The following is an 18973-nucleotide window of genomic DNA, read 5'->3' on the forward strand; positions in this document are numbered from 1 at the left end:
CATTCTTTACCTTTACTGTGTAACAAAGATAGATATCAATCCAAGTCAAATATGTGAATACAACATAGAAGAGCAACCTTGAAAGTTTCTGAAGACACGAATAGCCCGTGGGTGGACTTGCCTGTTTCGAGTTAGCTCCGCTTATCAACGGTGGCCAACGCTGGAAGTCGATTTCCACGCCAATCCACTTCGACCCCATTTTGTTAAGTACAAACTCCGTACGGAGTACATATCTCAAAAGTCCGGAGGTAGATCTCTGTGGAGTCGATACCTGCACCATCATGTATGATCTAGATTACCCAACTTGGAAGGTACATGCGAGCTAATTCAATCATATATTCAAGGTCTATTAGGTATATAAGGTCTATCGTAGCTTTGGGATGGAACTTTTGGTTTGCTACAACTTACAACTTCCTCTTTCCCCTGATACCCCTTCTATATCTTCATCATGGCGTCTGCCCCTGATACTGAGTCAATTCCTGGCTACACAATCTTCCGTGAGGGCGATTATGAAAGTGTTGCAGCCGCTGCCATGCTGCCGCAGCGCACTCCACACCCGTTGGGTATGATATGGTCTTACATAAAGTCCGAGAGTACTGCTAATTCCGAACCCCAGATCAACTTTCTATTAGGGAAATTCCCGAGACAGCAAAGATTATCCGAGATCATGCCAGCCCCAAGTCTATCAAGTTCAACTGCATCACACTCCGTGAACCCCGCAAAGCAGAATACCGGGCATTCCGCGCTGGTGTCATCCCAGCTCCTCCCCGTCGCGCTTTCGCCATTGTCATTGTGCGCGAAACAAGGCATGTTGCAGAGGTGGTGGTCAACCTTGCCACCGGCAAAGTTGAGGAATGGAAGGATGTTCATGATGTCAAGCCTACCCTCACCCTTGAAGATCTTGATGTGATGGAACGTGCTGCCCGCAAGGACGCCCGCGTCATCCGTGCCTGCAATGAAATCGGCATCACCGACATGAGCAAGGTCTTTTTTGACGCATGGGCTATCGGTATCGACGAGCGCTGGGGATACGAGCACCGTCTGCAGCAGGGTCTAGCTTACTATCGCAACTCCGAGTTTGATAACCAATATGCCCACCCTCTGGATTTCAGCGTTGTGGCCGACACCGACACAGAAGAGGTTCTTAGCGTTGATGTTCGCTACGTGAATGGCGAGCGGACCATAGCCCCTCTCAAGGAACACAACTTCCTGCCCGAATTCATCGGCGACAATTACAAGCATGATCGCCTCAAGCCCATCGATATCACGCAGCCCGAGGGTGTGTCTTTCAAGGTCCGCGGCAATGAGCTGACTTGGGCCAACTTCAAGATGCACATTGGTTTCAACTACCGCGAAGGTATTGTCATTTCCGATGTCCGCACACACGACATGTACGAGGACCGCGAGCGCACTCTGTTCAACCGTATCTCCGTCGTTGAGATGGTTGTTCCCTACGGTTGCCCCGAGAAGCCCCACCACAAGAAGCACGCCTTCGATGTTGGCGAGTACGGTACCGGTCTGATGACCAACTCCCTGAAGCTGGGTTGCGATTGCAAGGGTGCCATCCACTACATGGATGGTGTTATGTCCACTTCCACTGGTGAGGCCGCCGTAGTCAAGAACGCCATCTGCATTCACGAGGAAGACAACGGCCTCCTCTACAAGCACACCGATTTCCGCGATGGCACAGTGATCTCCGCACGCGACCGCAAGCTCATCGTCTCCCAAATTATCACCGCCGCCAACTACGAATACGGCTTCTACCACACCTTCACCCTAGACGGCACCTACAAGCTGGAGATGAAGCTTACCGGCATGCTGAACACCTACTGCATGCACCCAACAGAAACTGCCGCTCCCTTCGGCACAGAAGTTGCTCCCTCCATCAACGCCCATAACCACCAGCACATTTTCTCCCTCCGCATTGACCCTGAAATCGACGGCCAAAACAACTCCGTCGTACAAAACGACGCCGTCTCCGCCGAAGCCCCTGTCGGCTCCGCAGAGAACCCCTACGGGAACGGCTTCTACAGCAAGAAGACCCCCCTCCGCACATCTCTCGAGGGCGCCGCAGACTACTGCTACGAGACCAGCCGGTCATGGGACATCATCAACCCCAACCGCATGAACCCTGTTGCCAAAAAGCCCGTCGCCTACAAAATCATCAACAACAACTGTCCCACTCTACTCGCCAAGCCCGGCAGCACCGTCTGGAAGCGCGCTGCGTTTGCCCGCAAGCCCCTCTGGGTTACTCCCTACAAGGACTACGAGCTCTTCCCAGCTGGCGACTATGTCTGCCAGTCCGACGGCTCTGACGGACATCCCTACAACTCGACAATCGCCGACTGGGCGCAGCGAAATGAGAACATTGAGAACACCGATATTGTCTGCTACTTGCAGTTCGGTCTGACGCATTTCCCGCGTACGGAGGACTTCCCTATTATGCCTGCCGAGCCGGTTAGCATCATGCTGCGCGCATCGAACTTCTTTGAGAAGAATCCTGGTCTTTGGGTGCCTCCTTCAGCTATTTGTGTTGATACCCAGTCAAAAAATGCGTTCCCTTCTTCTTGCTGTGCCCCGAGTAAATCGCGGATGTGAGGTTTGATGGGGCGATGGCATTGGTTTATGGTATGGTGTTTGGAAATGGTTGGCCTTTTTCTTGTATATAGTAAACAGTATATAGTCTTACCCTGTTTTTTTATATCAAACTGATTTTGATCAAACTTCTCTTTTGGCTCTGGGTTCCAGTTGTATTCTAAATTATTCGCTGAAGGTCTGTTGTTTTGTGTCACCTCTAAGTGTTCTTCCAGGTTTTCTCTCGCATTGATGTAAGAACCCGTTAGCGGCCTACCCAAGTCCCCTATGTTTTTTTCTAAGGGCCGACTATTTATGTCACGAGCCCATCTCCCTCCTTCCAAATCCTCCTTCATCCTTCATCATCCTGTCCTCCCTCTGTGCAATCCAACAGAGGATATTTTATGCTCGCCACTAATTGGATCATACCTTCCTTGTCGCAATGAAGTATACCTGAAGCCTAGGGAGTAATATCAACATATACTCCCTTCACTCTCGTCTAGCAACACTGAGAGTAGTCCTCTCTTTTATTGAGAGCCATGACGACTGAACATCACGTTCCGCCACACGTCATTCGGAACAGATAAAGCCTGTCTGTACTGCGTGCTTTTTGTTGTGTTTGATGATACTGACGTGTTTTGCAATCAGCGTCCATTCTATTTTCCCAGTGCCACCGCGTCACCACTTCTGCCCAGTTCATCGGCATAGCAGACACACACCCCAACCTCCCTAATAATAAGCATTGCAAGGCGACGAGGCACCGAGATTCGATGTCCTGAGCATAACGCCCTCAGATACGCGAGCCACGCGTTAACGCTGTGGATCCGAGGGTCTTTGTTAATATCTTACAATGTGCACCAGGAGACGATCGAAATACATGATTCAAAATCGGAACCACTCCTTACCCGTCAGTTGTGGGAAGAACCTTGTCCAGAACACAATTTCTCGGGTTTGGAGATTTATTACAGCCGTTGCAGCATAAGGATAGCCTGAGCTTGCTACCAAAGGCAAAGCATTGGAACGATTGTCAACTATACTGGGTACAGGATTTCTTGCAGTTCCAACGGTGTCATTTGTACGATTGCCAAAAATCAAAATGCTGCTGTAATGAGCACCAGGCCATATCGATGCTTCAAATACTGAGTCTTCATGCCCAAGTTAGTGAACTCTGGAAAGGTCCCCATCATGAATATCTTTTCCACAACTGCGGCAAGACCTAGGCCTGGCAATTCAATGAGATAGACTTTCTTATTTCGACGTTTAACTTTAAAGCTTTCTCTCCACTGAGCAGGGTACAAAGCAATGGAATCTGTTGATGCAAACCCTATCATTGCCTTTAGTAACCATCCTACCACCAATATATGTATTAATTCCACACAGGACAATAGAACTTTCACTTAATCTATGCATGTGTATATGTACTGGTAAAATCTATGAAGCAAGCAACCTCCGCAGTCCCTTTATATCAAGCTCAAATAATATTCTTCAACTCCTGCCCAGCAAGAATTCGTCTCAAGTTATACGCAATAAGGGCCTCAGCATCACGCGGCCGTCCACCAGCAGCATGAGGCGAGAGGATAAGATTAGGCGCGGCATAAAGCTTGGACTCTTGGGGCAAAGGCTCAGTAGAGAAAACATCCAACGCAGCACCACCAATGCTCCCCTTCTCAAGCGCCTCAAGCAGCGCATCCTCATCAACAGAATTGCCCCGACCAACATTAACAACCCAAGCGTGACTTGGTAGCAACGCCAAGCGATCAGCGCTCAGCGCGCCATTGGTACTCGCAGACCCAGGCAAAATCATAACAAGCGCATCAGTCTTCGCCAGGATCTCTGGCAAGCGATCCTCCGCAACAACCTCGAATCCATGGCGCACACCCGCACTCCGCGCAACACCGGTAACATTAGCCCCGAGCGCGGTCAGCACAGGCGCGAGGGCCTTAGCAATATTTCCGAATCCCCAAACAGTAACATTAGCACCCTTGAGGGTACGAAAAGTGCCAGGGGCACGATCAGGCTGGGCGCCGCCCAGATGGCCGGGCCACTCGCCGCGTGTCTGGTAGTCGCGCATTTCATAGAAGCGACGGGCAGCATTGAGGAGCATGCCGAGAGTGTGTTCAGCGACTGTTTCATCGTGCAGACCGGAGCCGGTTGTGATAGCGATGCGGGAGGCATCGAAGCCTGCATTGAGGACGTCGTTTGGACCGGCTGCTAGCGACTGGATCCAGCGGAGGTTCTTCATGCGGGAGGCTGCGTCGCTGAGGTTCGTGGCTTTGTTGCTCCATGTTACTAGGAACTCGGCGTCGATTAGGGATTCGGGAATGGGTTGTGTAACATCGTAGGGGTGCAATTCGACACTGAAGCCTTCCAGGGACTGTGTGTCGATGTGCAGGGAGGTCGGGTAGAGGAGCTTCATTTTGGAGACGTGTTGGAGGTGGTTTGTTAGAGACTTGAGGCGTTGGTGGGGTGACATCAAGAGGGGATTATCAAGGTTCTTATGCTGAAAAGAGTGTTGCAACGCGGGGGTCCCGTGTCGGCGGAGCTCCGCCGAGACCGGGGTAAGTCCGGGTAGAATGCTCAGATGCCGATAACCGATGTCAGGTGATTTGGTAGGACCGGTCAGTTGAAGTTTGGACCGAGAGAGAGACAGATGAGATAGCTGAAAATTAGTCACGCACATCCGTTTAGCTCTGCCGAGGGTAGTATACGATAAATTCATTATGGAATTGAATTGGGTAGCAGTATGTATAGACAAATGGACTTATGTATCAAAGGAGTGAAGAAGCAAAAACACCTATGTACGGCATTTGAAGCTTTCCATATCTAGCACGTGGGTTTCTGCGGAACTTCAACTAACTTTCACTAGCCTCATCGCCAATTCCTTATATATTTTTCCACCTATGGCTTGTTAGCCCACACATTCCACTTTAGAGTTGAACTCGGTGTTCCCTACACCGAACATGTACAATATATGTATATTCTAGATACAACACCCTCGGCTCTCACATTACAAATAGGCAGAAACAATTAGCACCATGGGTATCAGTCGATTCGGCCACAGCCTATGAAAAATAATAACACGCTATAGAGCGAAAAATGTACACTGAACGAAAATATATACGGGGAATCATCAAGCACCCAAACCCATAAGTTTCCCTTCTGAAGCATCATCTTTCTCAAGAGGAATCTCAGAATTACGCTCAACGGCACCGTTGTTTGACAAAAAGAAGTCGAGCTCACTAGGCCCGCCCTGCGAGTTCTCATTTTCAGCGAGTTGTTCCAGCAAACTCAAAAAGGGATCTTTTTCAGACGTGCTCTCGCTGCCGGCTGTAGTGTGGGTGCCGCTAGTTTGGGACTGGGCGCCTGGAGTCAGGGCATTGGTGCCCGACTGGGTCATTCCGTTTAGGCTTGCGTGAACGGCGTCGAAGGGGAAGGTTGCGTATTGTGGGTTTGGGGGCGGTGTTTGTGCTATGTTCATACTGCCATCGGCGAGGAAAGCTGGTGGAGAGAGGCCGAAGGCTGAAGGGGAGAAGCCCGGGATGGAGAGGTGGTTGTTTTCTGAAGCGCCAGGGCCTGATAGGTCTGTTCCGTTTGGAATGGAGAATATGGAGGGTAGGGATGGTGATTGTTGGCGTTGAGTGCTTGAAAGGGAGTGGAACTGAAGGGTGGGCGAGAGGGAGGCCGGGTGAGAGTTTTTGGAGATAGAATGGGAGTGGGAATGGGAGAGGCGGCGGTCAGTATCTGAGCTCTGGGTGGATGTCAACGGCGTCGAGGACCCAGGCCGTGTAGTTGAGAAGTAAGATGAGGGATTCTGATACGAGGGTGCGGCTAGTGGTCGTTGATAGAAGTGATCTTGACGATCAATGAAGTTTATATTACTGTCTCCAGAGTTAGTGATCATGTAATATGCAAGGAACAGAGGAACCAGCAGGCGACCTACCTTGGAGTCAGGTCGTCCCCCGCATCTATGAGGCGAACGTGTGATCCATCTAACGCCAGACCAGGATATCGGTCGAGAAAGTCTTCGAGATGGAAGACTGGCGAGAAGCGCATTGGGCTACTGGAAAGATTGCGCACCAATTCGGAGTGACATGTGTAGAGAGTCTGGAGCAGCTCACGCTGATGTTGCGCGCCAGTCCAAATATTGCGTAACCAAGAAAGTTGGTGCATTTCTCGAGTCAAGAATTCAGCGCTGGAAGAGAAAACCTCTCCTTCACGGCCCTTGTAGTGCACACCGTGAACATGCACAGTTCCAGCGGTGCAGACACAATAGCCGACGAAAGCAGGCCACTCAATCAGCGGAGAATTCCGACCCAGTTCAACTAGCTCTGCGATGGCATTGGAGTGCGAAAAACATAAGTTCGTGGCCTCGATTTGCCAGGACTGATGCTGCCCCGTACCTCGGAGCTCTACCAGGTCAATGGGTAGGAACGGGCGGTAGATCAAGCAGTGCACCAAATGGTAGATCAGCTTGCTCAGCAGAAGTGTTGTGCTCTCGGGGTGGCCGAACAATGCATCTATAGATGCAAAAACGTCCTGCGTACCGGCCGCCCAGATATCTAATTCTTGTCGGATCTTGGATAGATTAGAAAGCGCATGCCATGGGAAATGGGAGTCGCCTTTGACCCCGCCAGCCGCCAGGTACTTATTAGTGACACCAAGAATACGCGTGATATCAATCAGCAAAGAGGCCGCGCTTGGTGATTTGCGCCTAGAGTCGGCGGAAAATTGTATATTCGGGCCGACGTGGAAGAGCTCTCCCTCCATGTTCAGACCGGCTGCATGTGGCGACCAAGATGGTAGGCGGAGAAATACCGAATGATCAGTGATCAGACAAGGACGCCGGGATCCACAGTTAATGAATCTGTCCATCAGGTAAACAGACCAAAATAGCCGACGCCTCATTTCTCGCTCGGCAGGCGCGACATTTAGCTTTGAGGGAGCCTCGCGGTACAAATCCAGAGCGACAATCATGGCCACGCAATTTGCTGATCATCGTTAGCAGAATTCATTTAACCGTGTCGGATTGAGGGAAAGCATACAGAATGTCATATAAGCTTTCTTCCCGAGTCCATATGCGTAGAAAGCTTGCGAAAGTAACAATAGGGTCTGCAGTGTTTCCACTGTAGGGTTGTCGACTTCAACCATCCGTCTCGCCTGTAGCGCCGCATCCAGACCTGTACGTAGTGACTGTTCCACTTGACCAGGCGATGTTGTGTATCTGAGATTTCGTCAGTCAAACATGTCAAGCATGTGACAGGACTTGGAGGCTTGGCGGTTTTACCTTACTGTCATTGCTGAGATGGCCATGGCCAAACACGGAGGTAATTGATTCAGCTGATGGCGCTGTCGCGTTGTCGCCTCGTCTATTATATAAAATGGCTTACCGTGCAATCGCTCAAAGTAAATATCGAGGATCGCATCCGATAGGGGTCCACTGTTTGTTGGAGAGGGCTGTCGCAAAAGACCTGATTGGTGGCCGGTCGGCCTTGGGAAGGGATCCACATGTTGCGAGAGAGAACTTGATAGAGTCGATCGATCGCTCGAGGAGTAAATACTAAAGGAAGTGTCGATGGTGTTGCGACGGCTGGGAAAGCTTGGCGGATCGTCTGGGGTATCGGGGGAAGTGGGCGACATGGGGTTCTTCTCATCGTGGAGTCGCTTCTCCAGCCCATCGACCCGCTTGAGAAGAGCTTCTAGCACATCCGTCTTGGGGCCCCGTTTTTTAGGGACGGCATCTTGAACAGAACAAGATCAACAGGGGGATCATCTGATGGAGGGGAAATTATTGACTTACCATAAAGACATGGGCACTGAAACACCTTACATGCCTCACAGCTGGGTCGTAAGCGATTACATTTGATCTATGAGGAGTTAGAGAAATTCAATCGCACACAGAATAAACTAAACAGACCTTGCGTTTGCGACAGGATTTGCAGTTCATGGTTTCGCGCGGCTCGACCGTCGCACGGCGAGGCGTGAGACGGTCGATGCTAACCTGAGGACGAGACATGGCGCACCTACATGGAAGAGAGAGATGAGAAGAAGAAAGAAAATGGCCTCGGCCAAGATGGACAAGAATTCAAGGGCATTGTTGTGGCGTCTGAAAAAAAAAAAGCCTATACCACAACCAGGCTGCGGAGAGAAGGAAATGCGGAGAAGTGATGTGCCGCCGGAATTCCCTAGTTTGGGGATGACATCGGGATATTTTATCGCGAGCATATGTATACATTAAAAGACAATTTAGGCTATTAGTTAGATATATGGCTACGGAGTACTCCGTACAGGGTATATTCGTATTCTTATTTTGACTTTTACTCTACTTCTAACATCGACTGAGGTACATTCTACTCAGAATCCAATCGATTCCCCTTTTAATCTGTATAAACGGCGGGAGTAATTACCTGTTATGGAATATGTACCCACCTTAGGGCTTCGATTTCAACGTCGTGGCCAGCATCCGAGATGCTCCAAGTACCCCATAATTGCAGGTAATGGCAGATAATTGCATTAGCTTCATACATTTAGCCAATGGACACATATATTAGATCCTTTACTCCATCACGGGGTATTTAGTTTCTCGCTTGGACCCCTATTAAATTCCCCCCAATTTATCCGAAGTATCTCCTGAAGAACATTCCAAGTATTTAATGTGCCTATGAAGGGGTACGGAGTACGGAGTATAAACAAACACCTACTTATGTACTCCGTACTCCGTATACTATCATATATTACTCTTACTACTAGCACATGTCTATGTAAACCGATCATCCCCTACAGCTACTGTTTTCGATACGGAACATTTATCCTGGTCTTCTTTTAACTTTCTGAACAGTTTATACGAGCATAACATAAGTGCTTAAGTATTTACCCCAGTACAATAGGCTCTCTTCAGGGATTTCGGGCTCTATTTTCTACGCGGAATATTCTATTATATATACCCATGTACGGAGTACATATCCAAACTTTACTCACTGGCCACGAAATGCTTCCCCCTCCGCACAAACTCTGCCATATCCCTCGCCCTCCCGCCCTTTCTTTCCAACCCCGCAACAACGCCACCACGATCATTAACCGGCCGTTCCTGACTCACTTTAAACCGACCCTCAATGCGCGTGATTTCAATCTTCATCCCAACGATATTCTTCAGCAATGCAGCAATGTACTCCCGTGGCGCATCGCCAATTTTCCAAGGCGTTGCCAATGCCGAACCGTTGCCATGCCCGCTAGCTCCGGTCGGCGCCGTCTTCACCCCCTGGCTGAGCTCCAAGTCCGGACCTTCATACTGACTCAGGGTTTGGTTCCGTGGTGGATCCCAGTCTCCATTCTCCCCATTCCCAGTTCCACTTCCACTTCCCCCGTGTTTGACAGCAGACCCCGAAATCGAACCAGTCTCATTTCGAAATCCCATTATTTCTTCCTCCCCAAGCCGCGCTAAATCACTCAGCTGTTGTCGTAAAAACAACTCCGTTTGCTCGTCTTTGGCGTCGTGGTAAATAGTCGCCCGGCCGTACACCTGCACTGCGGCGTAATTCCACGTCGGAGCAACTCTTCCGGTGGCTGGCTTGGATTCTGTGTAGAAATTCGGTGTGATGTAATGGTCTACAGGGCTGGTGAAGACAATTAACACCTCACCAGGGAGTGCATGGTCTGCTGATCTCGGTGGTTCTTCTTCCGAACTTGTTATTGGAAATGCGCCCGGTAGACTGATTGTTTTGGTACTGTACTCCGAGACACATTCCACCATTGCTTTGCTTTGCGGGTTCTGACGCGCGATGTGGCCTCGAAGGACTCCCATATAGTGTGGCTGTTCTGTAGTGTCGTCATCGGCTACTTTTGCTTTCTTTGCTGACTCCGGTCCGGCGGTTTTTTCAGTGTCCAATACCCAGGGAATGTGGCTGCATTGGAGGGTGGGGTGATTCTCCGATGGAAGGGAAGTGTTGAGGACGCCTAGCGGGTGTTGTTTAATGAAGGCGTGGAGGGTTGGGAGGTCCCGGACTGTATGATCGGGACGTAAATGCATTGTTATCTTGTTTCTGTGAATTTAGAAAAAAGGTAAAGAGAAACCAGTCCCAGACCTGGGGTAATGAAGTTTTACTTACCTCGAAACCTGGGGAGAGGGGTCCCCGCATTTTCGGATAAGTTCTTATCTCAGGGCAAAATATGTATCCCACGATGTCGCTCTCGGGCTTATTTGTTAGCATTGAGCATGCATTCTATGTATGTATGATCAAAAACGCCAGAATGACACAGGGCAGTTGCAGCAACGGCTAAATACCAACCTGCCAGGCGTATACATCCGATGTCGGAAATACCCAGTGCAGTTCGATCCTACAAAATATCCACATGCAATAAATCAAGCGCCATTCCTTAGACTCGAACTAGCCACAACACTAAAAATGGATCTCACATGACACAGATAGCCCTATAAAAACATATCCCAAACACTTCAAACAAAATCCCAATCCTACATCGACATCTATTGCACCAACAGACGATAAACCTAAACCACAAATTACCTACGTAGGTATGCAGTACGCTATATAACTAGAACAAGGGCCTCCCAGACGCCATGCGCACAAAGTCAAACGGCACATTCTGCCCAACAAGCAGCCTTAGCGTCTCAACAGTTGTCCAAGCACTGACATCTTCAACCCCATATGCCGTCCATCCGGCACTAGTAGCAACAGCCAACGGATCCCCTTTCCTCGGCCCACTCGTGAGATCAAGATAAACTTTCCCACGAGTGGAACGCGGCGACGAACGGCCATTAACGCCATAATGTCTCAGCAGAGGCTGCACAAGCAGCGATTTCTCTGGCGGTAGCGCAGAGACAATCACAAAGGGCTGCTCGACCCGCTGGACAGACTGAATGGAGGTAAACGGCTCAAGACCCGCAGCAAGCGGGCCATTCGCCTTAAACCCGACTGTGTAGATTGTTCCAATGGCCAGACTGCGTAGTGCGAATATCGCCGCTGAAGCGACTGCTTCCGAGCCGGCTAGGATGATCGCCGCTCGGCTGTTATATGCGGATGGCACATATTCACGCGTCAGCGTTGCGCGGATACCCTTCCAGGCAGCGTTTTCGCCGATGAATCGGGATGTTCCTGGTGCGACTTCGCCCGGTATCATGGCAATTGTGTCGACTAGCCCTATTGCGCGGGCTGCATCGCTAACTGCGGGAATGAAAGCAGTTGTGCTTGGTACTGGGGGATTGACGTAGGCGCCGCCAAAGTGCGGTTGTAAAAGGACCGATTCCATGGAACCTTTTAGGCCACGGTCGACTAAGGTGAAGTTGTGCGGGAGACCGAGCTCATTCAGGCATTTTTCCATGAACATTGAATGTGGGGTTGAGCGGAATGAGCCGATGGCGTAGAGGTCACGTCTGGGAAGTTGGCCCATTATGTGTAGGGCTTCGTTAATCTCCGCTGCGGTTAACTGGCCCGGGGCGGCGATCATTGGAAGAAGGGGATGGGTGATTGGAGAGAAAACGGTGTTGAGGGCTCGAGATAGCTGGCCCATTTGGCCCATGTTGACTGCTGACAGGAGTGGGCCTGAGCCACGGCTTTTGATGGTAGAGCGGAAGTATTCTAGTTCATAGTTCTCCTCGATTGTGTGGACCATGGTGATCATCTTTACGATGTCGGCATATTTGGCACTTTCCGTAAAGATGCGCTGTGCCTCTTCAGATGTCCACTTCCAGGTCCCAGAGAAGTCATGGAATGCAGATAAAATCATGCTATGGCCCTTTTCCTCAAACAGCTGGCGCCGGATCTCCTCAGGCAGCCATAGTTCCACATCGATATACTCGACTCCCCACCGTATCGCTCGCCGCAGGTACTTGTAAAAGAGCGCAGGGTCATCTACAGGGAACTTTCCATTCTCCCTCGTACAACGAATAGTAAAGATAATCGGCAATTCAGTATGCTGCCGCAACAACATCACCTGCTGACCAACATACTTCAAACTCGGAACAGGCGGAGTGATCGAATCCTCCGGGGCAGGCTCAACCAGCAAATCGACACGAATCTCAACAGCATCAGATCCCACAGACAGGATATCCAGATTTGGTAAGGCAGCATGCACATCCGGAAAAGTCGTCGAGATGAAATTTGTCCTCGTCTTCGTCCGCAAATCATCATGTGGCCTCGTCTGACCAAGAATCAAAGATAAAAACCGTGACAGATCCCGGCGCAGGAACGGACTCCGCGAATATAAGAACTCATAGTCACAGCCCTCGGAGAGCGAGTCTTCCGGAGCAGACCCGTCTTCCACACAATACGTGTTCACTAGAACCAGAGATGACCGCTCACATCCTTGCAAGCTGACCACTAGATCCTGCGCTAAGATTCCTGCTACGACTGCATTGCTGGCTCGCGCAAGTATCCCAAGTGACGCGTCCGTTATCCATGGCTTGCCCAGAACCTCCGCTACCAGCTGCACGATATGCTCTTGGTTCTGGCCATAGACGATCACGACCGTCCCTGCGGCAGTACCGGCAGTCGGTGCGGCAATTTCCGCGGCTGTCTGGTCTTCGGGTGTAACAACCGGGGGATCAGGATAGGAAATTGTTGTAGCACTGCAAGGGACGGCGATATCGGCGTTTGCGCTGGGAGGGTCGTGGGCCTTGAGGGTGGTAGAGACGGGGTGATCGTCGAGCAGGGGCGTGGCCATGTGCTGTGGAAAGGCTGTTGGAATCATGGCATAGCAGTCCCAAGTGTTTTCATACTTGGTGCTAGCGAGTATAGGTCGAGGTATGGGTCAAGACGGGTAGAAATGGGAGTCGGGAAGGGGGGGAAAGGAGCGCAAGGGCCACAAAGGCTTTTTTTTTCCCGCAATTCTCTTCTCGGTCTCACGACCAGGACCCAGTTAGCCTAGCAGGTAGGTAGTATCGCAAAGCAATTAGGAAAAGGGAGCGGGCCGAACAAGGCTAGCTCCAGGGTATGGGGTAATTGGGGCAAGTTGAATAAATGGACGCTAAATCAATCCTAGGCGGGTAGGGTTTAATAACCCAGCCGCGAGAGTTAAAATGAAAAGCATTTGAGGCGATATGGATCGATGGAAGAACTCGTTGCGGAGGTTCCACCCAATGCGCGCGACACTGGATTCCCACGCAGACGGTGGACGCGGGGAAAACTGGCAGCGGAGTTGGGTTTATCCGCCAATCAGGTGCCAGACACAAATTATACTACTTATGAATACACATGTCAATTGGAGTTTTGTCGTGTGGAATATGGCGTTTTTAGTAGTAATACGTTTGCGAATTCTGTCAATTGCCACATTTACATCTGTCTGTATTCATATTTGCCTATATAACCCTTGAAGCCAGCCGATCACCTGTATAGCATCTTGACGACCTGACAAAGGTCTACAACATTGGACTACAGCGCCATGATCCGATACGAGGGAAAACCAACTAAGCTAACCCAGAGTCTCAGCCTCGGTCAGAACTAATGATCAGCCCCAAGGACATATGTTGCCTAGCCTGTCGTCCACGCCCCGGGTCCGCGGGTATCCCAGGGAGATAGGTAAGCAACGAATCAGCCACCAGGATTGGTGGAAGAGCGCATTGATACTTGCGCAAGGGGCAAAAGCCGAGGATAGGATGCACCCATATTCACAACAAACACAATAAAACAACGATATATGTATTGTTCTTTCTGTCTTCGATGCACGGAAAGCAACCAGAATTAAGTGACATCGTCAAATCAGATCCGAAAATCAAACATATCCGAAGAATAGACATGGACCACGTAGCATATAGGCATGAATGATGATTTGACACCGGAAAGACGAGAGAATATGAAAAAAAGAAAGACAGAATCGAGACTAGATCCGCCCAACATTGTATTTCAAACAACCAATTAAGACACAAGGAGAGAAAAAATACCAGCCAAATCAAGAGGGGGTATTGGGTAGTAACAGGCAGTGAGGAAGGAAAAAGGGAGAAACGCAGGCCGAGAGATAAGAGGAGGACAAAATAGGCAAGAAAAGCAGACAAGATATTGGCTCAGAGAATAAGCAAGTATGTATGTATCAAATATCAGGTACGCAAATAATCACCACATCGCTTGGAAACCAGGATGGCGCTTTTAGGGGGTTTGTTCATGGCTCCATGCATCAAGCCGGAGCCAATACTATGTACGAGGACAGCAACGCAACCAAAGATCGGCGCGTGGGCTGTCTGGACATCTTTTGGAGACGTCGTATGCTTATCATGACAGAACATGGTAGGTCAGGTAAGGGAAATGAGATCAAACAGCAGAGAGGCCGAAGGCGTGCAACCACACATGCAGCGTTCCATTTGTGGGATATTAGCGGAAAGCGAGAAGAGCCGAGCCAGCGGCGTGTCATTCTCAGGCTGGATCGACACACATGCTCAAGCGAAGACACGCAGCAGGCAATCACAATTCGATTTGCTTATCAATAGATAAAGCATGGAATGGGCAACGCCCTTCACCGGGGAAAATTGATAACCGAGCCGGAGTCGGAAGGAGTTCCACGTTTCAGGTTTGCATAAGGAAACATGTGTTTCGAGAAGATGGACATGGTACGAGCACACAGGACCCACCTGCAGGAGGGCAGGGCAGATAACAACGACGTGATAGATGGGCCATTCGCGTGTGGAATCGCACCAATTAATTTGGCGGAGAGATGGCAAGCCCGTTCATCATTTTGGGCAGCGGCTTTCTACGGGCTGTATTTGCCGTCTTGGAAACTCGTGGTGCGCCATGGATCATGCGGGGTTCTGCCATCAAGCTAGTATCTAGTTTTGCCGGTACTACGGGGAGATCGTCAGTGAGGGGAATATATTGGGTGTTAGAGCCTTCGGGCGTACCTCTTGTCGGAACTCTGCTGAAATCGGTTGAAAGATTCTGCTGGCTACGGCTGCTGGGAGCAAAGAAGGTGGCGTTGGCTGTACGCCACAGATGGTTAGAGGTGTCTGAGAGGAAGTCTGTTGTCGATCGGCTGGAGAAAATGGATGTGCGGCCACGGTTGCGCTTTGAGAGGACGATCTCATCGAATAGAGTCATCCGCGGGTCCTTGGACTTCGGGTTTGTTCGCTCACGGTCACTGATGAACTCATTGAAGCCTAATATTTGGTCAGTATTTTTTGTATCCACAGTATGATAGGAGAGTTTCCCGACTTACCTTGCGTCTGTTGTAGAACCGTGATATACTCGGCGTGCTCGCTTGGAAGACTCTTCATGAAAGCATCCATGTTGAAATTGTAATACATGCCGGACTTCTTCTTATCACCACTGGCTGGCACAAGGAACTTCTTGTATGTGTAGAACAAACTGGCAAAGCATCTGACGAACGCCGCGCGAATCTGATCCGGATGGAAGGCTGCATCACATGGAAGACACACCATGGAGGCGCAGCGGTTGTGGACTGTCAGTTTGCATGCAGAGCATTTGTACATATTTTCCTCTGCCATTTCATCACAGATGGCACAGGTCAAATTATCATCCCAGGTTTGGACTTGGAAATAGTGACCCTCGGCCCAGCAAATGTCCTCGTTATTGCCGGCGGGCTGGTGTGTGGATTGAGGGACGATGGTGGATGCAGCGATGGTAGACTGCGCATACACAGATGGCGCATATGTGGATCCAGCAGCACCAGCACCGGCACCGTAGTCGGTGTTGAGGGTTGTTACTGAGAGATTCGAGGCATGACCCAGGAACGGAGCACTTGGACGTCGAGGCATTCCAAACGAGGAGCTTCGGCGCGAGGCGGCATCGAAATGACCAGAACGCTTCTCGCGCAATGAAGCTTGCAATGCCATACCGGAATCATTGCGTGATGAGGGGGCGGGTGGAGGAGGGAAATAGCTAGAGGTAGGCGAACTCTCTCTTGGGGATGGCGGAGAGGCACCAGCTCTCATAGTGGAACTGGTCCCTGGGCGCTCGCTTCCGCGAGATGAGTACCCACGAGAGGGACCGGCCTCATTTCGGGCGTGCAGGAAGACGTTGAAAATCGGAGGTGTATAAGAGCTTGGCATCAGGGTCGTTGAACCGAATGCACTGGAGTTGAGACCGACATATTTCGCAAGGTTAGTTGCGGGTGCTTTGGATGTGAATGTGGCCTTGCTCTCTGACATGAACGAATCCCATGGGTACGTCTCGATTGCATATGCAGGAGGCCCAGTGGGGACGTGGAATCGATTGTGCTGCGGGGCTGCTAGTTGCAGCAAGGAGAGGAGCTTCCTGCGCTGATGACGCGGAAGAGAGGTCGGTTGAATGGTACTTTCGATCATATTGTTGTCTAAATCCACCAGAACAAAGTCGTCCGTGGGCAGCTCAACCTTCTCGTACCGACGCTCGATACCCACGATGTATGGGCAAGGGGCCTCGAGAGCCTGGATTAAACGCGCCGGAAGGACCGGAATGAGGACGCCTGTCCATTCCAGAGGGAACAAAAGATCGACCAACGACCTGGTGGCGAGATAGAGCATGGAGGTGTGGGAAGACAAGAAGATGATACGAGATTCAGAAAGAGCGTACTATGTGTGGTTAGCATTGTCTCTTTTTTCAACTGAACTGACAAATCAAGCCTACCTCGAAGAGAATGATAATATTAGGAACCGACAACGTTCGGAATAAGGCATAGAGATCAGTCTGAAAATCAGTCAGCAAAAGTTTCGTTTCAACAGAGAACCCAACCAAGATCGTGGTGCACATACATTCCGAGAACCAGGAATCTCATTAGGCGCCTCTTTGCGTGCGAATAACCGCAGCTCACGGATGGCGAGCTCGACCTGAGTCTTCGAGGATATTGGACAGAACGCTTCTGTACAGAGATTCATAACATATCGCTCCAGCGGCTGCCATACCCCCATGCGCGGCGAGGCCGCAGGCACATGCCGCACGCTGCCCTCCGTCATGGACACCACGATAGCCTTGAGCCATTCCTTCCAGAAGCTCGTCATTGTGCTCTCTCGGCCCAAGATACCGTATGCACGGGGAATCCAGAACCCAGTATCACCATCGGTCAGACCCTCGATCTTGGAGGCTGCGCCATGTCGCACCGGACGGAGGAGATCAGTCATTAACCCAATCTTTTCCTCCACAGTGCTGATCTCATCTTCAAGTTGTTCGCGGGATTCAGATCCTGACGGAACGGTCGGCAACTGGGCTAGAAGCCGGGATAATTTGGCTCGCTCCGATGCCAGTCGTTCGCCCAAGCTTGCAGCCAGTTCACGTTCTTCGTCTGTCATATTGTCCCTTCGCCATTCCTCGCAGCGTTTTTCGAGCTCCTCCGCGGCATTTGCGTTGAGAGGTATCCAGATGATCACACAGATGGCGTGCAGCCTAGAACCATTGTCCGTTGTCATGGCGAATCCATGCCAGGTAGAGCGCGGTTGCTGGTCGGAGGAGACGATGTTGACGTCATTAGGAAATGCGAACATAGGAACGTAGTCGGGGAAATTGCCGCGCTGCTTCATCTCGTCTGACATGACGCGTGTGGGGTATCGGTCGAGGAGAACGGGCTCGAATCGTCGTTTCAACGGGTGCATTGTGGGGGGGGATCTCGAGGGGTTGCGGGGCAGGAATCACGGAATTGTAGTTGCTAAGTCGCCTAGAAGTTCGCACCGAAGCTGGAGCCAATGCATTGTTAGCCAGTGCATCCACAAAAGTTGCCGAGTACGATCCCGTTCCAGGGTGAAGCGAAAATAACGTCAAAGGAGGGTCCTCACATTGGCGAGCAACTGACGGCTGACGCTTCATACTATTCATATCTCGAAAGGACATGTGTCGTCGCACGCTCCCAATACCCGACCTCAGCAGGTTACCGCTAGGCGCGGGCGAATCGTCGGCGACGATCTTCTGCGTGCGAACCCTGGATCGCGGGCGGGTGTTAGGGGTAATAGCGCCAGCGCTCAAGCTCAAGTCACTTAAAAATGATTCTCGCTCGTTGGCGAACTTGTACAGCGCGGAATCGAAGTCGAAGTCCTCAGAGAACAGAGCTGACGCACGCAGGGGAGACGAGGCACCCTTGACGGTCATGCTGCTCCGGTTACTGTTACTGCCAGTACCATTTGTTCCCTCCGAGCTCCTAGAGAGTGTGGATAGTCGGTGGGCAGAACCTCTTTGACTGGCGCCGACGAAAAGCGTCGAGCTTGGCCGGGTGAGACCATCTGAGTTGTGTTCCTCCTCCGCATCTGCGTCCTCCTGAATAGTATCTGCGAGCGCAGGGCCTGGGGATAGGTCTCCATTGGCACGGTAATCTTCTCCCAATCTCTGGAAAGTTTCCAAGATCTCTGTACCGTCCACACCAGCTATCCAGAAGTAATCGGCGAGGGGGGCGCCCTCCGTGGTGCTTGACGATGGCATTGTGGAGAAAGTCGCGGGGGACTGTAGCGGGTTAATATCTTGATTGCCACAACATGGATCGC

At 50.8% G+C, this 18973-nt stretch overlaps 7 protein-coding genes across 7 annotated transcripts; 2 read left to right on the forward strand and 5 right to left on the reverse strand.

Annotated features, from left to right (window-relative positions):
* Nucleotides 1–448: 448 nt before the first annotated feature.
* N7479_003321 (peroxisomal copper amine oxidase) lies at nt 449–2598 on the forward strand (the record flags this gene model as incomplete). The annotated part of the gene is made up of 2 exons (XM_057251018.1): nt 449–563; nt 617–2598. The coding sequence occupies 2 exons, from the start codon at nt 449–451 to the stop codon at nt 2596–2598; spliced, it is 2097 nt and encodes a 698-aa protein (XP_057110343.1).
* A 1447-nt stretch (nt 2599–4045) lies between these two features.
* Nucleotides 4046–4990, reverse strand: N7479_003322 (phosphoglycerate dehydrogenase; the record flags this gene model as incomplete). Its single annotated transcript, XM_057251019.1, has 1 exon — nt 4046–4990. The coding sequence occupies one exon, from the start codon at nt 4988–4990 to the stop codon at nt 4046–4048; it is 945 nt and encodes a 314-aa protein (XP_057110344.1).
* A 714-nt stretch (nt 4991–5704) lies between these two features.
* Nucleotides 5705–8587, reverse strand: N7479_003323 (transcription factor domain-containing protein; the record flags this gene model as incomplete). The annotated part of the gene is made up of 6 exons (XM_057251020.1): nt 5705–6452; nt 6515–7562; nt 7617–7795; nt 7859–8312; nt 8372–8438; nt 8489–8587. 6 exons carry the CDS (start codon nt 8585–8587, stop codon nt 5705–5707), a joined length of 2595 nt encoding a protein of 864 aa, XP_057110345.1.
* Nucleotides 8588–9541: 954 nt separating this feature from the next.
* N7479_003324 (FMN-binding negative transcriptional regulator) lies at nt 9542–10597 on the reverse strand (the record flags this gene model as incomplete). The annotated part of the gene is made up of 1 exon (XM_057251021.1): nt 9542–10597. One exon carries the CDS (start codon nt 10595–10597, stop codon nt 9542–9544), a length of 1056 nt encoding a protein of 351 aa, XP_057110346.1.
* Nucleotides 10598–11121: 524 nt separating this feature from the next.
* Nucleotides 11122–13248, reverse strand: N7479_003325 (type I 3-dehydroquinate dehydratase; the record flags this gene model as incomplete). Its single annotated transcript, XM_057251022.1, has 1 exon — nt 11122–13248. One exon carries the CDS (start codon nt 13246–13248, stop codon nt 11122–11124), a length of 2127 nt encoding a protein of 708 aa, XP_057110347.1.
* A 1465-nt stretch (nt 13249–14713) lies between these two features.
* Nucleotides 14714–15004, forward strand: N7479_003326 (uncharacterized protein; the record flags this gene model as incomplete). The annotated part of the gene is made up of 1 exon (XM_057251023.1): nt 14714–15004. One exon carries the CDS (start codon nt 14714–14716, stop codon nt 15002–15004), a length of 291 nt encoding a protein of 96 aa, XP_057110348.1.
* A 208-nt stretch (nt 15005–15212) lies between these two features.
* Nucleotides 15213–18911, reverse strand: N7479_003327 (dDENN domain protein; the record flags this gene model as incomplete). The annotated part of the gene is made up of 5 exons (XM_057251024.1): nt 15213–15667; nt 15727–17080; nt 17136–17195; nt 17261–18067; nt 18171–18911. The coding sequence occupies 5 exons, from the start codon at nt 18909–18911 to the stop codon at nt 15213–15215; spliced, it is 3417 nt and encodes a 1138-aa protein (XP_057110349.1).
* Between the last annotated feature and the right edge of the window lie 62 nt (nt 18912–18973).

This window comes from Penicillium vulpinum, assembly GCF_028829585.1.
Source record: "Penicillium vulpinum strain IBT 29486 chromosome Unknown utg000002l_segment0_segment0, whole genome shotgun sequence".
NCBI classification, from domain to species: Eukaryota; Fungi; Ascomycota; class Eurotiomycetes; order Eurotiales; family Aspergillaceae; genus Penicillium; species Penicillium vulpinum.